This window comes from Phoca vitulina, unplaced genomic scaffold, assembly GCF_004348235.1.
Source record: "Phoca vitulina isolate PV1807 unplaced genomic scaffold, GSC_HSeal_1.0 scaffold54, whole genome shotgun sequence".
Lineage (NCBI taxonomy): Eukaryota > Metazoa > Chordata > Mammalia > Carnivora > Phocidae > Phoca > Phoca vitulina.
Genome location: NW_022589757.1, coordinates 10,817,265 through 10,840,688, shown reverse-complemented (window position 1 = coordinate 10,840,688; position 23,424 = coordinate 10,817,265). Strand labels below are relative to the sequence as shown.

Here is a 23,424-nt window from a genome sequence, read left to right as displayed (position 1 = left end):
TATGTCACTGTGACCTGGGTAATTTGTCTTGCCACATTTCACCTTGAGCACTGAAACTCTCTAGCCAACTTCATGAGGAATGCTCTGCTTCAAGGGCGAGTATTCAATGGAGCAGTTTTTCATTATGAGTTTCTATGTTAAGGGTTCTGCACCCAATTCCAATGTGTGTGGGGGCTTTTCCCCTACACTGCAAAGTAATTCTTGGACATCAGCTGGGTGTCCTACCATTGAACTCAATTTTGACATTGTCTGCCCAGAGATTGCATCAGATTCCACAGGTGAAGGGCTCAGTCCTACAAGATGCCCTCCCCTCTCACTTCAGCCCAGATTGTCATCCATGCTTCTGAGGACCAGCTGTAGATTGGAGATTCCAATGACCCCTCCTTGGGTTTGACTAATTTGCTAGAGTGGCTCACAGAACTCAGAGAAACCATTTTACTTGCTAGAGAACCAGGTTATTATAAAAGGATATAACCCAGGAAAAATGAGATGGAAGACATACATAGGGCAAGATATGTGGGAAGGGGTGAAGAGCCTCCATGTCTTCTTTAAGGGCATCAGTCTCCCCAAACTTCTATGTATTCACCAATCTGGAAGCTCTCTGAACCCCATGCTTTTGGGTTTTTATGGAAATTTCATTTCATGGAGCCTGGCTCCATGAACGAGTGGAGGTGGTTGATTTTCTGTGGGGTAGATCTGATTTGAGTTGTTATTATGCCAGCTGGAGCACCCCATTTTGTTGTAGAGTGCATTCTAGGGGAATAAGCACTCCCAGGCAGGATCATACCTTTATTTTTATTAAAATAATTTTTTTTTCAAAATAGTGATTCAATGATGATATACATTGCAAAATGCTCACCACAGGCTTAGTTACAGCTGTCAGCATACAAAGTTATTGTAATATTTTTGACTATATTCCCCATTCTGTACTTTTTATCCCCATGACCTACTTATTTTATAATTGGAATTTTGTACCCCTTAATCCCTTTCTCCTATTTTTCCCATTCTCCCACCCCTCACCCCTGTGGAAACACCAATGCCCTGTGTTTGTGAGTCTGTTTCTGGATTTTGTTTCTTTGTTGTTGTTGTTTTGTTTTGTTTATTTGTTATTTTGTTTTTTAGATTCTACATATAAGTGAAATCATATGGTCTTTTTCTTTCTCTACAGTCCTTACATTCCTTTAGACACATTCCAGTAAATTTATTGAACCCCTAATTCTTTTATGGCCTTTATGAGTAGATACCTCATCCGCTTCTCTCCCCTCAACTTGTAAAAAGAGCATAAAAGACCACCTGAAACATTCAATTTCTAGGTTTTTTTCTTTCTTTTTATTTCTAATCAGCTCATACCATAACAGGATCATTTTAGTACAACTAAATCTTTTGTGAAGTAGGGGGTTTTAGTTGAGGCCTATGAAAATAGTTTATGTGAGAGAGAGATATAAATGCTCAGAGTGCTGTCTTAAACAGCTCTCTCTTGTAAAGTCAACCTGGAACTTCCTAGCAGCCTTCAAGTGCACATAAATTGTGATTATCTTCCTCTAGCACTGGAAGCAGGTGGAGCTGGGAGAGGCCCAGGAATACCATTGGTAGCCCTGGGGCCAACCAGGGAAGGATGGGAGGTAGCCGTCACCACCCAAATATGGTTCATGGCTATGAAGAGAATGACATGGCAATGGAGGGACCAGAGCATTGTAAATCTACTATGTGCATCTGAGAAGCCATCTGGGTAATCTTTTATTCATAGGAAAATTAGGAAAATGGCCATAAGCAAAGCCAGAAGGCTTAAGAGTTTAAGTAAACTTGCAAAAGGAGATGGGGATTCTTGTACAATTCAAGTTTTGGTGACTTTGAATGTTCGATCCCACTGGGTCAAGATGGCATTTCTGGCTCCCTTCCATTTCCCTGGGCCAGTCAGGCGGAACTGGTATGGTGTGCATGGGCCAAAGAAGATGGTCAAAGCCAGGCGTGGGTCCGTCAGGAGCAGAGAGAATAGGTTGGGTTTTGCATTGATACTGGTCAGGAGTTCATCTATGTATGTGATATAATCTGATTGTAAAGCTTTGCAGTAGCACAAGCCAAATCTTCATAAAAGGAAAATTGGGGATAAAGACAAAAGGGTAAAATAATGATAATCCAGAACAAGTAAAAGTGCCAAAAAGTAAACAGCGATGTTAGAAAATTTGAAATGGTTAGTGTGTTCTTCCCTCTAAGCCCATAGCTGTCTAATGGTCTCATTATATATATTTTTTTAAATGCAAGATGAGCTCCTTGACAAGATACTCTATACACATGGTGCTCCAAATGCTCGTAATGCAGCTGGTATTTCTTTAGTTCTTTTGTCAAATAATTAACAATTTCTAGAAAGAAAGTTTTTACATAATTTCACTATTCCTAAATTTTTCTAAAACTCAAATATTGTTAGATTTATATAATGTAAAAGTCCGCAAAAATCAATAGGGCAGAATTCCCTGTAAAGCAGGGCTTAGTCCCTAAAATCACTGACTGACCTGTGACAAGAGGCCTTCCACTGTGCAGTTCTTTTTTTAATGCTTTTTTAAAATTTTATTATGTTGTTAGTCACTGTGCAGTACATCATTAGTTCTTGATGCAGTGTTCCACAATTCCACTGTGCAGTTCTAATTAATTATCTGTGTTATAGCAGAATTCCATAGTGGAGATTGAATCATATTCCGGGGTGAGGGTGAAAAAGAGACATCTAAAATGTTTTTATTATTTTGGGATTTAGCACTTTGACAAGGATAGATCAACACGAAGTCTGCAAACATATATAAATTAGAGAAGTGATAAAAATTCTTAAATGCAGTGATTTTAAAACTTTCTTTTGGTCTGAGAAACCATTTTTTAAAGGAAAATTTATGTGAAAGTGCAAAACAGATTCACAGTGAAACAGATAAAACCAGAGATGTTTTAGTTGGATTAGGAGTGAGAATTGGGGGTGTGGGGGAGGCCGAGACTCCCTTCTTTGCTGGCCACCTTCCTTCTCTTATCCCTGGCCCTTGAGTGCCAGCCAAAGAGCAGAGCATAAGTGGAAACCTCTTCTCCGGAAACAGGGTCAACAAACTTATTCTGGCAAAAGGCCAAATGGTAAGTACATTAGGCTTTAAGGGCCATATTATGGTCTCTGTCTCAACTACTCAACTCTGCTGTTGTAACTAAAAAGCAGCTATACACAATCTGTAAACGAATGAGTACGGCTGTGTTCTCATAAAACTTTATGTATGGCCACTGTGATTTAGATTTCCTATAATTTTCACATATCACAAAGTATTCTTCTTTTTTTCCACTCATTTAAAAATGTAAAAGAGGGGTGCCTGGGTAGCTCAGTTGGTTAAGCATCTGCCTTCGGCTTACCATGTGGCACTGGATAATCATGGTGTGAAGTGACGATTTGGGGACACTTAAACTTCTCAATTTCTTCTCTGCCCTCTCTCCTTAAACAAGCTAGGCTAGATTTTTTTTCCCTCTAAGTCTCAGGTGCTTCTTTTTCCTCCAGTGTCACTCACCTCTGTCTGCTATTGTTTTACCAATTTGAGTGATGATTCAAAAAAGATGTATAAGTGGTTAACTTAGTTAACTTACCCACTGGGTTTGTCTTCTTTTCTTGCATTAATTTCATCTATCATGACACTTCGTGGTGGTAACTTATTTATACCTATGAAACATACGCACAAAGAAGGCAATTTAACTTTAAGCCTGCTTGCTTAGTGGGTGAAGATGCTTTACTACTGCTCATCTTTTATTCTTAGTACCCAGTGACTTGGCCAAAAAAAGTGGTATTCTCCTGGTAATAATGCTACCAGCCGAAAAGTTGTAAGCATCTGGTCATCTCACTAGTTATCTGATACAACAAAACCTCACAACTGAATTCTGTCACTTCACTGATTGAAATTTTACATTTTAGTCAAACCTATTGATTCGGTGAAAATAACAGGTAGAAACAACTTATATTTTTTGACTCCTGATTTATCTTTTGTGCTGGTAATGGTTCAAATTCATTATGATAGTGTAATTCCGAAGAATAGAATGGATCCTGCTTTTAAAGATTGTGTTGTTTTAGATAGGACCTGGGGATGTTCTCAAAATTTCCAATATTCCAAATAACATGCCAAAAACATTTGCCCTGCGGTTTCTCGTGCACATACCTTTCAGGACTTGAACAACCCATTGTGCTTGTGTTTCTCCTGTGGGTATCATGGAGCCTAAGGGTTTGATGAGGCCAATAACAGCCAGGGTTGGCTGTGGCAGATGTGCAGGGAAGATGTACTTGTACAGTGATGCCTGGCCATTTTCAACTTTGACTACAGTCTCATCAAGGAAGGGGAAAGCAAAGGTGTAGGCCGTGGCAAAGACAATGATATCAATGGGCTCTTCTTTTGGGGTGTTGTTAAATATGACAGAGTTTTCATTCACCTCCTTTATGCTTGGCTTGATGAGCACTTTCCCAGTGATGATACAGCCCGGAAGCTCGTCATTTAGCACAGGCTCTCTCAGCTGTGTCCTAAACAGAAATGTGGGCAGGGAAGAGATCTGCCGGTGACCAGCATGGCCAGCCCTACCTTCTCCTTCCCTTCACTTCTTCATTCTGGGACTCTCCCCTTGGCCAGGCAGGAGGTGCCAGCCATGGGAGAAGTTCCTTCTGTGGGAGGGACTCATGAATGTCCAAGAATTATGGAATGTGTTTGCCATTTACTAGAGTTTGGAAGCCTGTGGAGAAGGGGGTCAGAGCTTCCTCTGGCTTCTGTTTCCCTTGCTGACTTTCAGCTCTCAGTTATCACTGTCATTAGAGATAGCCCAGTGCTGAAGGACTACAGGGGAAGCTGGGGACTTCTACGTTGGCTGAGAACTGCTGGGAGCTCTCTCCTCCTAGGGAGCAATTGTACAAGAAAAGCAGGCATGTGTTTAAAAGGAACAAGGGAAGGGGCACCTGGGTGGCTCAGTCGGTTGAGCAGCTGCCTTCAGCTCAGGTCATGATCCCAGCGTCCTGGGATCAAGTCCTGCATCGGGCTCCCTGCTCAGTAGGGAGCCTGCTTCTCCCTTTCCCTCTGCCTTCCTCTCTGCCTACTTGTACTCTCTCTCTCTGTCAAATAAATAAATAAAAATCTGTAAAAAAAAAAAAAAATAAAAGGAACAAGGGCAGAATTATCTTTTTCTTCCTATGCCTTTGGGATCACTAAGCAAATACTTTGTGAGATGATTTTAAATAAGCTGAGCCCTTTGAGCTTATGGTGAAGGTACAGAAAGAGACAGTGTGATAAAATGGAAAGAGCCACTGGAATAAGAGGGAGGAAGGGTGGCTTCTTGTCCTAATGTTTATACTTAACAGAGCTTGAGGAAGTCATTTGGTCCCAGTTGGCTTTTATTCATGTGTAAAATAGGGATACTGACCCTTGTCATCCTTAGTTCATTGGGTAGGATGAAGAGCATATGAAATAGGAGCCGGGGATGGTCTCAAAATTTCCAAAATCCTAAATAACATGGCAAACCAAATAACATGGCAGACATGAAATAGTATATATATGCAAGAACTTTGGAAATGATAAATGATTAAATCCAAGAGTGAAGGGATGATAGTTCCTTAGGTTCATTTCACATCTTCTAAGGTTTATGGGATTAAATAAAATTCGTCATAGTCCCCCAGCTGCCATCCAGGTTAGACAAAGCTTATGGTAAACAAAGCTCTGGTGCCAAGAGTCAAAACCCCTGGGGGCTTGGAGGTAGGAGGTAGAAGAGGGCAGGTAAGAAATATGGAAGGAGAAGATGGCAATAGTAGAGGCAAGGGGAGAGCTGGTGAGAGGGAGGTATGGGAGAGAAGGATGGAGAGAGCAAGAGAAAACAAGTGTATGTACACAAACAAGGGGGCTGTGTGCCATCAGTGGTGGCTTGGGTGTCACGTGGTCCATGCTGGTCCAGAGTGAACTCTGGAGGAAAATCAGACATGATCTCCAGGCTATAGTGCCACCCTGGTAATGGAATATCACTGTACAAACTTAATGAATGAGAAAGTAGAGCAGTCAGTTTTTGCTAATGAGATAAGTCGTAGGTGATAACTCAGTTACAGATCGAATTAAGGTCAGACTGAGATCATGGTCCTCTTGGCAAGGGCAAGAAGGCATTGCCATTGGAGAGATGGTGAGAGGCAACTACAGCATTTGATTTTTCCCACGTAGTGAAACAAGGCAAGTGTGTTGCTTATGTCAAAGGAGTCATAGACAAGTCACTCTCTTTTGATCGCTGTAGCGGAGGCTTGTGTAACTTGCCTAGCTCACAGGGCTCGCTTATTACTAAATGAGCTTGGGCAAGTAACTGAACTTTGAGAAGCCTCGGTTTACCCATGATAAGCAGGAGAGTATAATAATACTTTAAAGGGTTATTGACAAGATGAAATATATAGTTTCACTTACTAAGAACTCAAAAACAGTTAGCTCTTATGAAGTACATTTGTATGAGGTTTTCCTTCATATTCAATCATGTGGTTGTGTTATTGCCTGGTTTGGATATGCCAGTGGAAGGATCAAGTTTCTTTCTTCCTAACAACCCTCAGCAGATACACTATATTTACCTGTCTTCTGGTACTAAGCTGTAATTTGCATGATTGAACCAGCTGTTCATCTTTCTTGCCATCAACCAAGTCACAATTGGAGTTGGGAGAGAATTTCTGAACATGTTCTGAAATCGAGTCATGAACACCATGTCCCATGGGTACCCCGAGTCAAAGACTTGGCTCATCACCCAGGCCCCTCCAGTGGTGCTGAGGAACACCTGGAAGCAATCAAAGAAGCCACTCAGTTTGACCCAGGGAACAGGGCTGGCTTTGCCAGAAATTCGGGAAGTTTCATGATTAGAATGGCACCAGAAGTCTGCCACACTCAAAATACATCCTCAACCACATAGTTCTGGCTCCTCCAGCTCCCATCTTAAAGTTATTCTTTTGAGATCGTGGTTTGAGTATCTAGAGTGTTAAGATGCCTTAGAACATGTAACGGAGAACTTATTATTCTTCATACACAGTGCTAGCCACCACAGTGAATGAGATACTGTGACAACCAAGGTCTCATGTGAAAAAACAATGAGCAGGTGGTTACAATTTTGTAGGTATGACAGCAACTGAAAGTTGTCTACAACGAGTTTCAACAGAAATCATCATTTGAATTGACAATAAAGTTCAGTAACACAATTAGTTTTGGTGAATTCTTTTTTTTTTTTTTTGACTTTACAGATTGGCTATTTGAGTTTACCAGCTGACTGAGTTTGAAATTTCCAATCATGAGAGAAATAGAAATAATAATATGCTATCCACATGTGGTGGTCATAGTGGATGAGACTGTATTCTTTTTTATTTCAGGACCTCCTTTCCCTTCTTTCAGGATAACTCCACCAAACCGCTAGTCTCTCCAAATCAATCAATCAGGTCCTTTTTTGAAAGTCTCCAAAAGGAATATTATAGTCACACACTCCCAATCCTTTTTCTTTATGGCTATTTTCACTCTTGCAATTAGTGATCTAATTATCTATACTTATTTAGTTGATATCTGTGTCCCCCATGACTCTATGCTCCACAATGGCAGAAATCTTGTGTCTATTGTGTTCTTCAGTGTATCCCCAGTGCCTGGCACAACATTTGGCACATCAGAAGCCAACAACTCATCTTTATTTGCTGTTAATGAATGCCAACTGAGGAATGTTCATTATAATTATTACATAAATTAGTACTAGAGAGAGATCACTGTGTTGGGGTGAGATAGCTGGGGATGTACATGTGGATTGTAATAAAGGAGAAAAGGCACTGTAGGAGGGAGGGGTATGGTATGAGGAAGGGGAAGACAGACGCAGAATTGGAAAGGGCTCAGAGTAGTGGGGGATAAAGTTGAAAAGGCAGATTTGAACCGGATTAAGGAGAACCCTATAATGCAGGGCTAATCATCTGCAATTCATTAGTATTTTCTTTTGTGTTGCTTTTGTTTTATTTTATTTTATTTTATTATTTTATTTTATATTTTAGTAAAAAGAGTTTCTCTGTACATTTTGGCAGGAGCACGGACCCAGCATAGCTTTCTTAGCTTCTGTGGTTTGGCAAAGCAATCAAAAGTGGCCTGTGCTTTCTCAGATCTGCCTCCTCTGCTTCTCTCTCCCACTTATTTTTTTTTATTTTTTATTTTTTTACTTGAGTATAATTGACTTTTTTTTTTTTGTAAGGGGAGTTATTAGAAGTTTTTAAACACAAGAGCGTCATAATGAGAGCTGGCTTTTCAAAGGATTTGTTTGTCGGTGTTAGGGTGTCTGTAAGGATTGCCATGTGGGAGGAAGGACTGGGCGTGCAGGGATGTGGGTAGAATTAGTTACAGGTGCTTTGGGTCAGAGGGACTTAAACTTGAAGGCTGGCTCTGCCATCTGCAAGTGGCACAACTTCACACAGGCTCCTTAGCTTCTGTAAGCCTCAGTTTCCTCATCTACAGACAAGGGTACTGACAGGACCCACTCTAGTGGCTTCCTTTGATGACTGAGGCCATGCAGTAAAGCATTTAGTGAAATGCTTGGCACAGAGGAAGCCCCAATAAATATGAATTATTTCTACAATTATTATTAGGAGGACAGTGGGGTAGCCTTCGAGTACGGACCTGCTGAGGGTAGTGGCGGTTAACAAGGAAAGGAGGGAGCGGATGGGAGATCTTCACAAGGAAAAAGGACAGGATTTTCTCACCGATGGGACCAGGTAAGACACAGATGTCTCCTGTAGCTCTTGTAGGATGACTGGGAAAATGACAAAAATAGGAAGTCAGAGAAGTTTGTCTTGGAAGAAAAATGACGTTTGGAATTTGCAGTAAAATTTATAAACACGAAAAATACTTTAAAAATCTGTTATTTGGGGATGCCTGGGTAGCTCTGCCTTCAGACCAGGTCATGATCCCAGGGTCCTGGGCTTGAGTCCCGCATCCGGCTCCCTGCTCAGCAGGGAGCCTGCTTCTCCCTCTGCCTGCCGCTTCCCCTGCTTGTGCTCTCTCTCTGACAAATAAATAAATAAAATCTTTAAAAAAATAAAAATCTGTTTTTTGTATGTGTGTGTGTTTTAGGCATATTTATTTCTTTCATCATTTATCACTGTTTGCCTGAGGCATGCATCTTAAGATAAAGTTTTTCATTAAGTAACATGAAGAATGGTACTTTTTTTGCCAGGTGGCTGGCCTCCACAGCAATGTCTGTGTCCGAATTCCCCATTCCAATCACAAGGACTCTCTTGTCCTTAAATATATCTGGATGTTTATATTGCCGGCTATGAAAGTACTGGCCTTTAAAGGTATTTATACCTATAGAAAAAGAAAGTCAAATAAAGAATTTTATAGGATCAGTGAATGAAACATAAATATTGTTCCATTAATATCCTTTTGATGTATTATTTTGGTTATTTTTTAATAGCATACTCTAAGAAAAATCCAAAATATGAATACATGGTTTTATAAGACACAGAAATTAGTGAGTGATTACGTAATGGAGGTACTTACTCTATTTCACTAGATAATCTAGGCCTCTAGGTTTATTTACTGCCAAGTTGAAATATTGTGGCATAAAGACTTGTTAAGCAAAAGTGTAAGGAGTCATTACCATTTAAAAGTTGATAGAAATCAATGGGACAGTAATATCCTACTTACTAATATTTGACTATATTAGAGCTTTTCACAAGCAAGGAACAAGAGCAGAGAAGTTAAAGGAAACTTGGAGTCAAGTGCCTCCACTCCACTCAGCCAACCTTTTTTGGCTTCTATGTGCTTGGCACTGTGCTAGTTGATATTAGGGAAATAAGATAAATAAAATGTGGTTCTTATTCGAAAAGATCCATGTGGGTTGGGGAAGTTCACTGATAGTTCTCCTTGGTGACTGAGTATAACTCAGGTTGAGTTTGCTGAGTCAGCAAGAGTTGGCTCTGAGAAAAAGGGATTATGTTAGTTATACTGTGTTTAGATCTATTGTTCTAACTAGAAAGGATAGCTCAGGCAGTGGATGCCAAATTTCTCACTGAAACATTAAATGTGAATAGAGAGTTTTGGAAAATACTCTCAAGGTTGCATTAACACAATCAATCAAAAGTAACACACACTATACAAAGAACCTATTTTTTCCAGAAAAAAGTGATAAGACATCTAGATTCTCAGGGGATAAATATGGATGATTGTGGCAAGTAGCCTTGTCAAGATCTGGTAGCTCTTTAGTTCACCTTGAATCATTAGAAATCTGATATGAATCTCCGTTAAAACCCACCATAATCCAGAGCCTTTAGAATTTAACAATGATGCAACCAAGTTCAAATATTAATTCAGCCAGGACCCAGTATAGATCAGAGAATGGCTGAGGAGGGAGAGCTAGACAAGTTTAAGGAGAATCATAGAATCATTATCCCTGGATGTTTAATTATCTTAGATTTGCTTAGAACAGGCTCTTTGGGATCACAAATGAGCAAATATGAGACTCTGGCTGAGTCTTCTATCAAACTAATATTTTCTCCTCTTATGTCACAGGAAGACAGAGCAAGCACTTTTATTTTATTTTTTATTTATTTATTTTTTTAAAGATTTATTTATTTATTTATTGAGAGAGATAGTGATAGAGAGCATGAGAAGGGGAGAGTCAGAGGGAGAAGCAGACTGCCCACCGAGCGGGGAGCCCGATGCAGGACTTGATCCCGGGACTCCAGGATCATGACCTGAGCCGAAGGCAGTCGCTTAAACAACTGAGCCACCCAGGCGCCCCAGAACAAGCACTTTTATTAGGTGAATGTGGTTGTGTTAGTAAACACACTAGAATGTGTATATCTGAATGAATACAAGTAGTTATCTTGGGAAGTTATACATTTGTTTTATGATACCTGTTACTTTTACTAAGACTTTTTGGAACATCTTTGGAATTGTCTCCAGAGCAATGTGCCTCCAGACACATGTTTTTAAATGTTTTCAATGAATTTGAATTTTTGTTAACAGTTAACAATGACCTCGGGGGGGCGCCTGGGTGGCTCAGTCATTAAGCGTCTGCCTTTGGCTCAGGTCATGACCCGGGGTCCTGGGATCAAGCCTCTCATTGGGCTCCCTGCTCAGTGGGAAGCCTGCTTCTCCCTGTCCCACTCCCCCTGCTTGTGTTTCCTCTCTCACTGTCTCTTTCTCTGTCAAATAAATAAATAAAAATCTTTAAAAAACAAAACAAAACAAAACAATGACCCCAGGGTGTACGTACTATGTACTAAGCAAGTCTGTTGTGAGGCAGAGAGGGAGTTGGTGAGATTTGGAGGACTCCTTTTCAAATCTAAAGTCACAGAACTTTAGAGCTCAAAGGCTCCTTAATGATTAACTAGCCAGGGATTTCAAATGGCCAATTAGTAGTGGCTGGTAAGATTGGTATTGAGAGGGTGCGTGGGTGGCTCAGTGGGTTAAGCGTCTGCCTTCGGCTCGGGTCATAATCCCAGGGTCCTGAGATCGAGTCCCACACGATCCCCGCATCAGGCTCCCTGTTCAGTGGGGAGTCTGCTTCTCCCTCTCCCTCTGCCCCTCCCCCCCACTCATGTGCGCTCTCTCTCAAATAAATAAATAAACAAATAAATAAATAAAATCTTAAAAAAAAAAAAGACTGGAAAAAAAAAAGACTGCAAGTCCCATAGAGCTCCGTTTGCTTGATTTGTGATGTACGCTGTTGAGTAAGGTGGTCCAAGCTCCTCATATTTGGCAAAAAACCAGAGGCTTAGAAAGGTTAAGTGGAAAGCCCAAGATTGTATAGCTTGTTGACTGTATAGCCTAGAATCTGTACCTCCTGCTCTCAAGCCCATCCTATTCAAACTGAGGACGTTGGTTCAGTTGCTTTCCAGGTACACTTTATCCTAATTTGACCTGAATTGAATGACATGTGGAGGGCAGAGCCAGCACCATTGGATGTACATGAGTTCATCATAAAATGAGTATTGGTATCACTTGCAGGTCCTATGTAGACTGTGATTCCGCCACTGGACTCCTATAAGTCTCTTTTTGTTCCTTCCATACAGGCTACTGTTGTCTTATCCACCTCTGTATTTTTAGCACTTTGTGGGTGCCAAATAAATTGTTGAAGCAGAGGCTGCAGAGCCTCTCTCAGGGATGTTGGAGAATAGTTCCTTGTATGAGGAAGAAGACTGGACTTGGTGCTTTCGATTCAATGACTTTAGTCAAGGGCAGTTTTCAGGATGTGCTTTATCCTGACTTGACCTGTCTTGAGTAAGCTCTGGGGGCATTGGAGGTATGTGAGTTTATTGTAAGATAAGCCTTGAGATCCCTCCAGGTCATATTTAGATGATGAAGAGAAAATTTTCCTAAAGTTTTAAATTTTTGAAAACTTACTGCAGATAAAAATAAACGAAACCATTGCCTCTTCTAGTCCCTCTGCACTGTCATCCAGTGGAAATTTGACATAGATTAACATGAATCATGGTTGCAAAAACTAGATAAGGAAGCTGAGACTCAAGGATGACTTAACTTGGGTCCCAAGATTCTTCTCCCTGTTGACTACTGACCTAGTGACAAATACCTCTGATCTAGCTAAACCTCTACAGAACAAACAAACAAAAATCACACTACTTTTTTCTTTATTCATTGATTGACCTTTGTGGCCTCTAAACTCTGCTTTGGTTGTGTGCTACTGCTGAGGCTAACCACTTGTGTAAGTATCCCGTGACTTAGAAGACTTTCTGAGTGATACCCATCACTTACGGAGGGACATTGAACCTTAGTGAAGCATAAAACTGCTTGCTAGTTATTTATTCTACCTTTGGGCACTTACTGGTTTTTGAAACAAATGAAAGCCGAAAGCTGGCCAGAAAGTGCTGGTTAGAAAAGAATCCCTGTTACCTCACAACTTTAACTATTTAACAGAGGAACCATAGAAATGCATTCCCAGATCAAGCCAGTAACAAGATGGCTCCCTTGAGACAAATTAAGATCAGTTTCAGAAAATGCTGTACCTGGAAAAGAGTCCAGTGGCAAATACGGGTTAGTAAGGAACCCAGTGCAGACCATGACAGCGTCAAAGATGGCAGACTCTTGCTTTCCTTCATGCTGACTGACCAGCTCCCATTGGCCGGTGACAGTAAAATCTGGGCATTTTGTTACTTTGCAGACTTTAGTCTGAAAAAAGAATTATAGTCACAATTTGTTGTCAAGTTTCTAGTAAGGGCTTGCTGTCCAATGTATCAGTTGACATTTCAAATGTTCTAGAGCACAGACTAACCATAATTAATAAGCATAAACTTAGAAATTGAATCGAGTTAGCAGATTAACTATAATTTTCTGGATGAAAGTATTCTAAGCTTAGAGTTTAGAGTGGTGGGGTATTTAAGAGAAGTGATGAGATCCAAAAAGTTTGAGTGATTTGCTCAAGTTCTCACAGTAAGTGATAGAACCAAGAACCATGGTCTTCGGATGTCTTTTTCATTATTTCTGTTATGTATATCTCTCCTAGAGCTATGCTTTAGGAGAGACATGGGTAATATAAATTGAAAATATAAATTTGGATCTTATGAAAGGTCCTATACAATATGTTGCTAAAGCTTTCCCAGATCCCGAGAATGATTGGGAAATGCTAACTTTATGGCCTGAATGTTCTGGGAGGATCCCAAATTTCAGTCTATTTTTTGTTTTAACCGAGTGCATATAAGTTTATAGGTGCGAGGTTCTGATTCAGAAAATATGTAAAATAAATTTACAGTCAAATTTAAAAGCATAAATGCTCCACTGGCCAAGAGACTTTGCTGCCTTTCTTTTTCAGTTCTCAGAGAAGACAGGCATTTCAAGTCTTTCCTAATGGGTTCACTATTTGTTTTATAATATTTGAAGCATTTGTTGGATTCCAAAATTTGTATTAGGAACTCTTCCTTTTTAAAATATGTTTTCAGTTAATTAAAAATTAATTGATTTCAAAATAAAGTTTACTTTTATCTTAAAAATAAGAACTGTTTGTAATTAAAAATTTGGAGTGCACAGAGAGGAAAGAAATTTCTTATGTGTGTACTTTCTTAAAAATTCGGTGAACATCTAGCTTTAAACTTTTTTTTTCAATTATTTTAAAATAGACTTGGGGTACCATGTAAGTAAAGGAAATGCTTCGGATTCAGGAACTCTGATGCATTAAAAAATATTTCTGTGGATCATATACCTCCACTATGGTAGTGTTTCATTTTTAGTGTCCCTTGCAAAATAAGGAAGTGGAGTAAAATACTCTTTGGAAAACTGGAATACTTACAGTTTGATTGAAATATAATTGGCATACAACACTGTGTAAGTTTAAAGTATATGATGTAATGATCTGATAAATGTATATACTGCAAAATAATTCCAACAAACAATAAGTTTAGTTCACATCCATCACCTCACATAGTTATAATTCTTTTTCTTGTGATAAGAACTTTTAAGATCTACTCTCTTAGCAACTTTCAAATATACAATTCAATACAGTTAACTATATTCAGCATGCTGTACGTTATATCCCCACAACTGATTTATCTTATAACTGGAAGTCTGTACCTTTTGACCATCTTAACCCATATCCCCCAACTCCCACCCTTCACCTCTGGCAACCACCAATCTGTTCTGTTTCTGTGAGTTGGGTGTTTTTAGATTTCACATACAAGTGAGATCATACAGTATTTGTCTGACTTATTTCACTTAGTATAATACTCTAAAGGTCCAACCATGTTGTTGCAGATGGCAGGATTTCCTTTTTTATGGCTAAACAACATTCTAGTGTGTGTGTATGTGTATGCCACATTTTCTTTATTCATGTACCCATTGATGGACACTAGGGTTGTATCCATTTCTTGACTATTGTAAATAATGCCGCAGTGAACATGGGGGTGCAGATGTCTCTTAAAGATAGTGGTTACATTTTGGTCAGTACTTTTAAGGTTGTGAATATGAATCTTATTTACTACTAGTTTGGGTCATTTATGTTGCTTTCAATTCCCTGGGAATTCCTTACCATCCCCATCTGTATCAAGGAGAGGGGGAGATAGGAGAAGGAAAACACATGGATTTTCATGTTTCTTGGAGAGGAAAAGAAGGGGAAAAAAAGAGAGTATATTCATTTGCCTCCATCCTTCTACCTTCTTCCTATCTCTGTTCTTGGAAATGGGAAGGGAGGTCGGTAAGGTCTATGAAAAGAACAATATTCAAAGATTTTTCTATTCCCAAGGATATCTAGAAAAGATTTCCTTCAAATACTGAGGTTCTCTTGTGTATGGGCCATTGCACATGTTTATTCCTATAAAGGGATACTCAGGAAGGGGAGACCTAGGTACTGGCAGAAGTCATCAATGTCCCAATGTGCTTTTGTCCCAAGCTGAGATTGTGGTTTGATATTTTCAGGTCTCTTTGGGTACCTGGATGAAGTTATTACTAACTAAAAATGTATACATGTGAATCCTTACAGAAAGTATCCACCTCTACCTCCAGATTTACTTAGGGTGGGTGTGAGTACAAGGGAAAAAGGAATCCAGCCAGGTGTCATCAATCTTGCCAGTTCATGATCTCATCTACAGAGCCAAGGGCTAGGCTATTGAGAGAAATAGGAAACAGGTAGGCAATACTTTCTGACTACTGACTGACGTTTTGTGTCTTACCTTGAATTGAATGCATTCCAGAAGGCTGAACCAGTTTGCATACATTTTGAGATATTCCAGGAATTGAGAATTTGGCACATAGTTTGGATAATCTTCTGGGAATGGAAAGTCTGAGTAACAAGACATCTCCTTGCAGCTGTTGGAAACCACAGACTTATAGAGGCTGGCTCTGCCTTCTTCAACATGTTCCTGTACAAACAGTGTACGCACATGAGTGTGTATGCATTTGTGCATGTGTGCGCACACACATGAAAATGGATGTTAATTTTTAGACATTTCAAACATTGACAGAGATTAAAGTTACCCTTTCTAATGGGATTTGTTATCCTGCACTTGAGGTAGGGTGAACACTGAACACTGAATTTTATGATCTGGATTGCAATTTCATTCATTACATGTGAACAAATAAACCCAGGATGAACTCACCTTTTCAGATTCACATGGCATTATGGCAAAATACAGGAAAATAGGGAAATAGACCAGAGCCAGGAAGTAGTGTCTGGATGATGGACAATTGCTAGGTAGTTTGGTTTCACAGGGTGTTGTTGAAAGGATTATGGAGAAGAGGGTTCAGATTATGAAGGATTTTGCGTCTAAGGTTAAGGAATTTGGATTTTATAGGAAGGTGATGGCAGTCTTCTGAATGTTTTAATGTGGAAGTGATTCCTGTTATATTTTGGAAAGCTAATTCCTGTTCTACAAAAGACGAATGACAGAAGTCTGGAAAAGAAGGAAGGAGGCTGGTGAAGAGCCTAAAACACAAATCCACTCTAGCCATCACTGAAGGCAGCCTGAGCAGAAGCATTGGCAGTTGAAAAAGAGAAGTGGAAATTGAGGCAGCAGAATGACAGAAGGCACAGGATGGTGGAGCGGTTTGGATTTAGGACTTGGGAGAAGAAGCAGGTCAAAGGTTTCTAGACTGGATAACTGTGCACACACATGATGAAAGACCATTTCCCATCCCCAGTTTCGACCTGAATAAATGGCAAATATTCGTATCTCAGACAACTCCCACCAAGTTGAATAATAAGCAGTTTTGGTATATGTAGTTGTTAATATACATTGCCTCTGTCTTTTGGATGTATTATGAAGGATGCTCTGAGTTTAATGGGAAGGCGGGCCTTAGTATTTTAATATTGGTTACCATTTTGTTATGTATAGTTCTTTTTTTAACCTGTGAAACAATAATTATTTTATTTGTGTGAACAAGTGGAAAGACGAATATAAACTTCACATGTAGAGGAGGGCTCACTTTGTTCCCTCAAATGATGTGAATCTAGATCTGCATGAAATGCGTAGTGATTACAGGGAATAAAATTATAAACGTATCTTTGTGGTTTCAATTAATGCTGCCGATCTCATCAACTAATGAGTTCACTGTATCTTGCTTGTCTGTAGCCCCACCTCTGACAGTCTTCATTTGTCCAGAATAAATCTAGAAAACTGGAATCTAAAGTCTTCTGAGAAAGATGACTATTTAAGTCCTGATCTTTTATTCTGCCGGGAGATCTAAAGCAGTGTTACTCAAAGACGTAGTTGGCTGAGCAATATGGAGCTGAATTGATCATTAGCACTCTATGACAAGATAAGTACAGAAATTGAGAGTAAGCATCTGGAAGCTTTTACAGCGGTAATTCAACATTGCTCAATATCCACGCATGTGGACTCCTATATGTTGAATGAGACTCAGATCAGTCTCAGTTTTATCTGACCCCTGCGAGAAATGCTGTGGTGGTTGAGTTGTATACTAGACGTGGGCGGTGGGACTACATTAGTGATGTTTTAAGGTTAGTTTGAAAACTGTTATCCGAAAATGCATACAATTTATCATTTTCTTTCATTGAAAGATAACTGATATTGGAGCATCTGGGTGGCTCAGTCAGTTTAGCGTCTGACTTGGGCTTAGATCATGATCTCAGGGTCCTGGGATCAAGACCGAGGCTGGGCTTACTGCTTAGCAGTGAGTCTGCTTGTCCCTCTCCCTTTGCCCCTCCCCCAGTTCATGCAAGTGAACACGCGTGCTCTCTGTCTCTCTCAAATAAATAAAATCTTAAAGAAAGAAAGATAACTGATATTTAATTATAAACTTAAAGAATAAACTATCAGAACTGGCCACTGATAAAAGGTTGAAGATAAGTTTTGAAAATACAGCACTACTTGCTTCATTTTGGATAGCAGTTACAAGAATGTCCTGGGCACGCCCCCTGGGTGGCTCAGTCGGTTAAGCAGTCTGACTCTTGATTTCAGCTCAGGTCATGATCTCACGGTTGTGGGATTGAGCCCCATGGCGGGCTCTGTGCTCAGCGTGGAGTCTGTTTGAGATTCTCTCTCTCCCTCTGCTTCTGCCCCTCACCCTGCTCTTCCTCTCTCTCTCTCAAAATAAATTAAAAAAAGAATGTCCTGAACTTCCTGAGATCACTTTAAAATTTCTTCTTCCATTCCAATCAATGTACTTTTGTGAACAGTGTTTCTCTCTTTATGTGTGCTATTAGGCAAAACTTAGAAAGAGTTTAGATATACACTATCCCTTGAGAAGAGCATGGTCTTCCCTCCAATCCAGATGAGATAAAATAAAAAACAAGAAGCCAGCTTAATCATCACATTAAAAACTTTAACTATTAATATGTCCAATGCATAGTAAAAGTGTGCCTACGGTGTTTCAAATGGAGACAGTTTCACACACAATGTTTTATTTAGCTAAAAGTTGCAAGCGTAATAGTGATTTTCTATATTAATTGCGTATATATACACTTTCAAAGAAAAATGGGTCCACTTTTTGGAATTATTTTATTTGTATGTTCATTTAATGACATTTGCTGAATTTTTTGACTCCATACGAATTTTGAATTTATATTTTGACATTTTTTTCCATTTCATTTTCATTGTTTTCATAGTTCGTTTTTACTATATCTTACAAATGTAATTGTATATACTTGATTGGAAATTAAACAACAGAACAAAAACTGAATCCTCTCCACAGTTTGAGAAGCACAGCTCTCTAGTCAGTGCTCCTTAATCTTGTTAAGAATCACCTGGGAAATCTTATAACATGTAGATGCTGATTCAGTAGGTCTGCTTGAGCCTGAGATTTTTTTTAAAGATTATTTATTTATTTGAGAGAGAGAGAGAGAGAGACTGCACTTGTGAGAGCAGGAAGAGGGAGGGGCAGAGGGGGAAGAGGAGGGAGAGGGAGAAGCAGACTGTACTGAGCTCGGACCCCACGCACAGGGCTGGATCTCATGACACTGAGATCTTTACCTGAGCTGAAGCCAAGAGTTGGATGCTCAACCAACTGAGCCACCCAGGTGCCTCAAGCCTGAGATTCTGTATTTCTAACAAATTCCCCTGCAGATGCTGTCGGGCCACAGACCATAATTGGAGTAACAAGGTTTTAGAGCAGTCTTACCCAACAGGAATGTGTTGGAACATGCACACTTTAAAGTTTTCTGGTAGTCATATTTAAAAAAGTAAAAAGAACCAGGTGAAATTAATTTTAACAGTATACTTTAACTCAATATATCTAAAATTTTATACTTTCAACATGTAATCACTATAAAAATTACTAATGAAGTATGTTATATTCTTTTATGCATAGCAAGTCTTTCGAATATCAGTGTATATTTTATACTTCTCAATTCAAATGCTAAATGTTAATCAAAAAAGGGAATTCATATACCCAAATTGTTAATGAATATACTTAAAAGTGCTCCAGTAACTGAATTGAGGATTGGTTTTAAAATTAAAATTAATTAAAATTAAATGAAATAAAAAATTCAATTTTTTAGTCATATCAACCAATTCCATAGTTCCATGTGGCTGGTGGCTACCTTAGAGAATAGCAGAGCTTTAAACTTGAAGCTGGGTATTAGAACTAAATTTAGTGTTGGTTTGATTTAATTAAAAGTGAAGTTTCCTCTGGGTTGTAGAAAAAAAGGCAATAGGAACAGCTGTAAAGAGCTGTAATATGGAGAAGCAAGAACAAGCAGGAGGGGAAGAAACTATAGTATAATAAGAGAAACATCAGCTATGAACATTCTGGAGTCAATTAGGCCAAAGCTCCTTTATTGTTCTGTGGCATCTGAGAGCATCACGTAGTGAATCATACTTGGTTAAAACCGTCAATTTCTAGTTAACAATAATAAAAGGCTAAATTTGGAATATATACTATTTAAGAGGAATAGAGATACACATAACACATGTTGTAAAGATTTCCATAAAAATGATTCAAAAATTTTTAAGTATGTTGTAATGGCATGTTTAAATAGCAAAGAGTAATGGGGCTCAGTGGAGTTGGATAAGCCAGGGAATCATGTATTTATGGGAGTTTAGAACAGATGAACAAAGAAACAAATAGAAGAAAAAAAGAAACCAGTAACAACTCTGTTTTGTAAAGCTCTGGGAAATGTAAAGGCAAGAAGAAGAAAACCTTTCAGGCAAAACTGAAGCCTATCTTGAAATAATGTTTCACAGATGTTAGCTGAGGAAGAACCATAGTGCAGAGTGGAAACTTAGTCCTTTGGGTGGAATCCGAGACCACCTCTTTGCTTTTGTCTCTCTTTCTTCCCACGGATTGTTCCTCCTGGAAAAATACACGGTCTGGAGTGTTCAGCTTAAAAAACAGAGAATATGGGTCCGTGCCCCTTCTGAATGGTTTGTGGCTCCTGAGCGCCCCCCTCCTGTGTTTGCCTCAGGGGACCACCTGCCCCAGTGATTCCCAGGCCCTGTTGGGACTTCCGGCTACATCATCCCTGTGTGGGCCAATTGCCCTGGCACTCCAAGTATGGAAGCACATGCCTCCTGAATTGATGGGGCCACTGAGGGGAAAATAAGTGGGAGGGGAGAAGGGATGGTCTGTGGGCAGAGTGCAAAGGCTAAGAGCATGAACAGGGGGGTTCTGGCTTCTTGGTCCACTTTGGTCCTGCAATATAATGGGAAGGTCACCATCATCTGCTAGGACATTGGTGGGATTCCACGAACAGTCCAGGATTTGCCTGCCCTCTTTCTTGAGCCAGACTCTGGAAATGCATGAAGTACAGTTCTTGACAGCACACACCCCAGACTCAGACCACCTGGGTTCATCTTCACGCCCTGCATTTTTAGTTGGGTAACCTTGGGGATTTTCTTAATCTCTCTGTGTCTCAGTTTCTTCAGCTATACATAGCAATAATTATATCCCGTAGGGTAAACTGAAATGATAGCTGTAATGCATTTTGAACAGTGTCTGGTAGGCTCTCAATGAATGTTTATGGTTACTCATATTATTCTTCCATGATTATTATGGAGATTTAATTTCTCAAGCTTTGTGTCCTTCAGAGAGGATTATAGACAATGGGAAGAAAACTTTGTCAGGTCAGAGGTCTCCCATTCCTCATTTTTAAAATTTTTATTTATTTATTTTTAATTTTTTTTTTTTTAGAGAGAAAAAGAACATGAATGGGGGAGGGGAAGAGGGGGAGGGAGAGAGAATCTCAAGCTGGCCCCACGCTCAGCACAGAGCCTGATGCAGAACTCCATCTCAGAACCCTGAGATCATGATCTGAGCTGAAATCAAGAGTCGGACGCTTAACCAACTTCGACACCCAGGTGTCCCTCCCCCTCCTCATTTTAACAATAAATGTAAAATGATAATAAAAGTCACTCCTAAATAGAGACATTCTCTCTATACAGGATGATCACACCTCTTGTTCTCCAAGAGCAATTGTTTCCTTCTTTTCCTGCTCCTTTGCGCAGCCAGAATCTCGCTGGAGGACAGTGCCCAGTTCTCAGATCTACAACCCATACGAGCTGTGGATGCTCAGAAGTGATGTGAGGAACCCCCAAGAGGATGGGGGCCTCTCAGGTGTACCCCCTTGAAACATAATAGGAATTCAATAAATGTTTGTTGAATATGTGAATAAGAGGAAACCTACCAAGACTACTGTTTTAGAAATAGCCTTTTAAAGAAAGACTGGAAGAATTAGGTTTACTAAGCCTAAATAAGAATTAACTGAGAAACTTCTTCAGTGATTTAAGGGGTAAAGTGTTACACATCTTCATTGCCCTCATTGAATGTAAAAATATGTGGTACATAAGGCACATAGTTGGGGCTCAATAAATGTTTGTTGAATAAATGAAAGGATGCATGTGCAGAAGAAAAGACCTTGATGCACATAAGGAGGAACATCATTCCAGGGAGGGTTATTAGGTCCTGGACTATGTTTCAGGGTTGTGAAGGATGAAGCTGAATGTGTTCCTACCAGTAGAGTGTAATTCCCTCCAGGCAACCTCAGTGTGGTTCTACAGGAAGATCATCTCCTAAGATCCCTTCCTATACTAAGATTCTCTAAGAGGAATATTAATTTTGAGTGATGGGGCAATTCTTTACATTTTATTTCCTCAATATTACTTTATAATTGAGGTAATCAACCTGTGGTGACACTACAGGTTACTACTCAAGAGCCTAAGAAAGTTGATTGTAAAATAGACTTTCTGTACATACCCCCAGCTCCCACTTGAGTTAGTGGACAGATGTAGGCTCTTTACCAATGTATCCCTTTTCTTTTTAAAGATTGCCACCCCCTCTCGCACCCCAATGAATGATGGCCTTTCTTTTCCATTGCAACCTTTGTCTGTTTCCTCTTTGCTTCAGCCTGTGGTAGCTGGAAGAGAGAGTCAAATTGAGTGCAGCGGTTAATAATCTCTGTAATCTTTGGCACGTCTCCCTATTTGGAAATGGAAGCGGTCTTCATATGTGTTTTCTTGGGTTTCTGCGGATCACTTGTCCAGTTTTGCATGATGGCCCCTGCTGCCCAGAATAGGCACTATGGATCCCTTTGTGGGCTCTCTGGTAAGTACAGCCCTTGCTAGGGCAGACACTTTAATGTGTAAGTTTTGAGTTGGCCACCTGCTTTGAGTGCAGAGGTACCTCTAACCAAGCCTGTGTGTGTGTGTGTGTGTGTGTGTGCACGCACGTGCGTGCGTGTGTGTGTGTGCATGCTGAGATAGGAGGAGGAGGATGGGATGTCTCTAGAAAGACTTGGAGGTTCATAGCATGTTAGAGCTGGAAGGCCCCTTTAAGGTCACCTAGTGTAGGGATTTTCTCTCAGGCGTTGGAGGAATCTCAAGGTCCAGTTGTCTCAGGAGGCCACTGTGTCAAGAGGGCTGTTGCATGAAGGTGGGGTGGTTTTTCTTCCTTCCCAGCCCCCTAGGTTTTATCTATTTTTCAAACTGGTTCCACGTCTTCATTCAATAAATGAAGCAATGGGGCTGGAATGACTTGTTAATTGGGCTGTTGCTGGGTTACCCTCTTTGCCATCCTTTTGATGTCCTGTCATGGGCTTCACAATAAGTGTTCACCACTATCTCTATTTTTCTTACTTCTCCACGCCACCCCCACTCCTTCTTCACCCTCCACAGATGCTGCATTTTCCCGAAAGCATCCTGGCCTCTGACATGTGCGCTCCTGCATCTTCCTTCCCCTCTACCTCAATGTGTCTCTTCATGTTCACTTTTCCTTCCCCTCCAGTGTCTGAGGAGGTTGCATCTCTCCCCCTTTTCCCAGGCAAACCCTTCCATGTGTGTCCAACTCCACTTCTTCCCTTTTCTGCCAGGATCTTGTCCCAGTTTGGCCTCAGGTATTCAGTAGTTTTCCCACTGTCCAGATATTCTCTCCTTACCTGTAAATGTGTTTGGGTCTTCCCATCATGCAAACAAAAACAATAGAACAACAAGAAGACATCTTAATTCTGTTCCTCATTATCGATTGCTTTCTAAATTGTGTAGGAATCCCTTGCCAGAATATT

General features: G+C 40.0%; 1 protein-coding gene across 1 annotated transcript; it reads right to left on the bottom strand.

The window, feature by feature from the left end:
- Positions 1 to 1,314: 1,314 nt before the first annotated feature.
- FMO1 (flavin containing dimethylaniline monoxygenase 1) lies at positions 1,315 to 15,826 on the bottom strand. Its single transcript, XM_032389393.1, is given in 7 exon segments — positions 1,315 to 2,084; positions 3,604 to 3,676; positions 4,167 to 4,522; positions 6,584 to 6,783; positions 9,184 to 9,326; positions 12,992 to 13,154; positions 15,644 to 15,826. Coding segments are annotated over 7 exon segments (1,404 nt in total). The 5' UTR covers positions 15,770 to 15,826; the 3' UTR covers positions 1,315 to 1,741.
- Between the last annotated feature and the right edge of the window lie 7,598 nt (positions 15,827 to 23,424).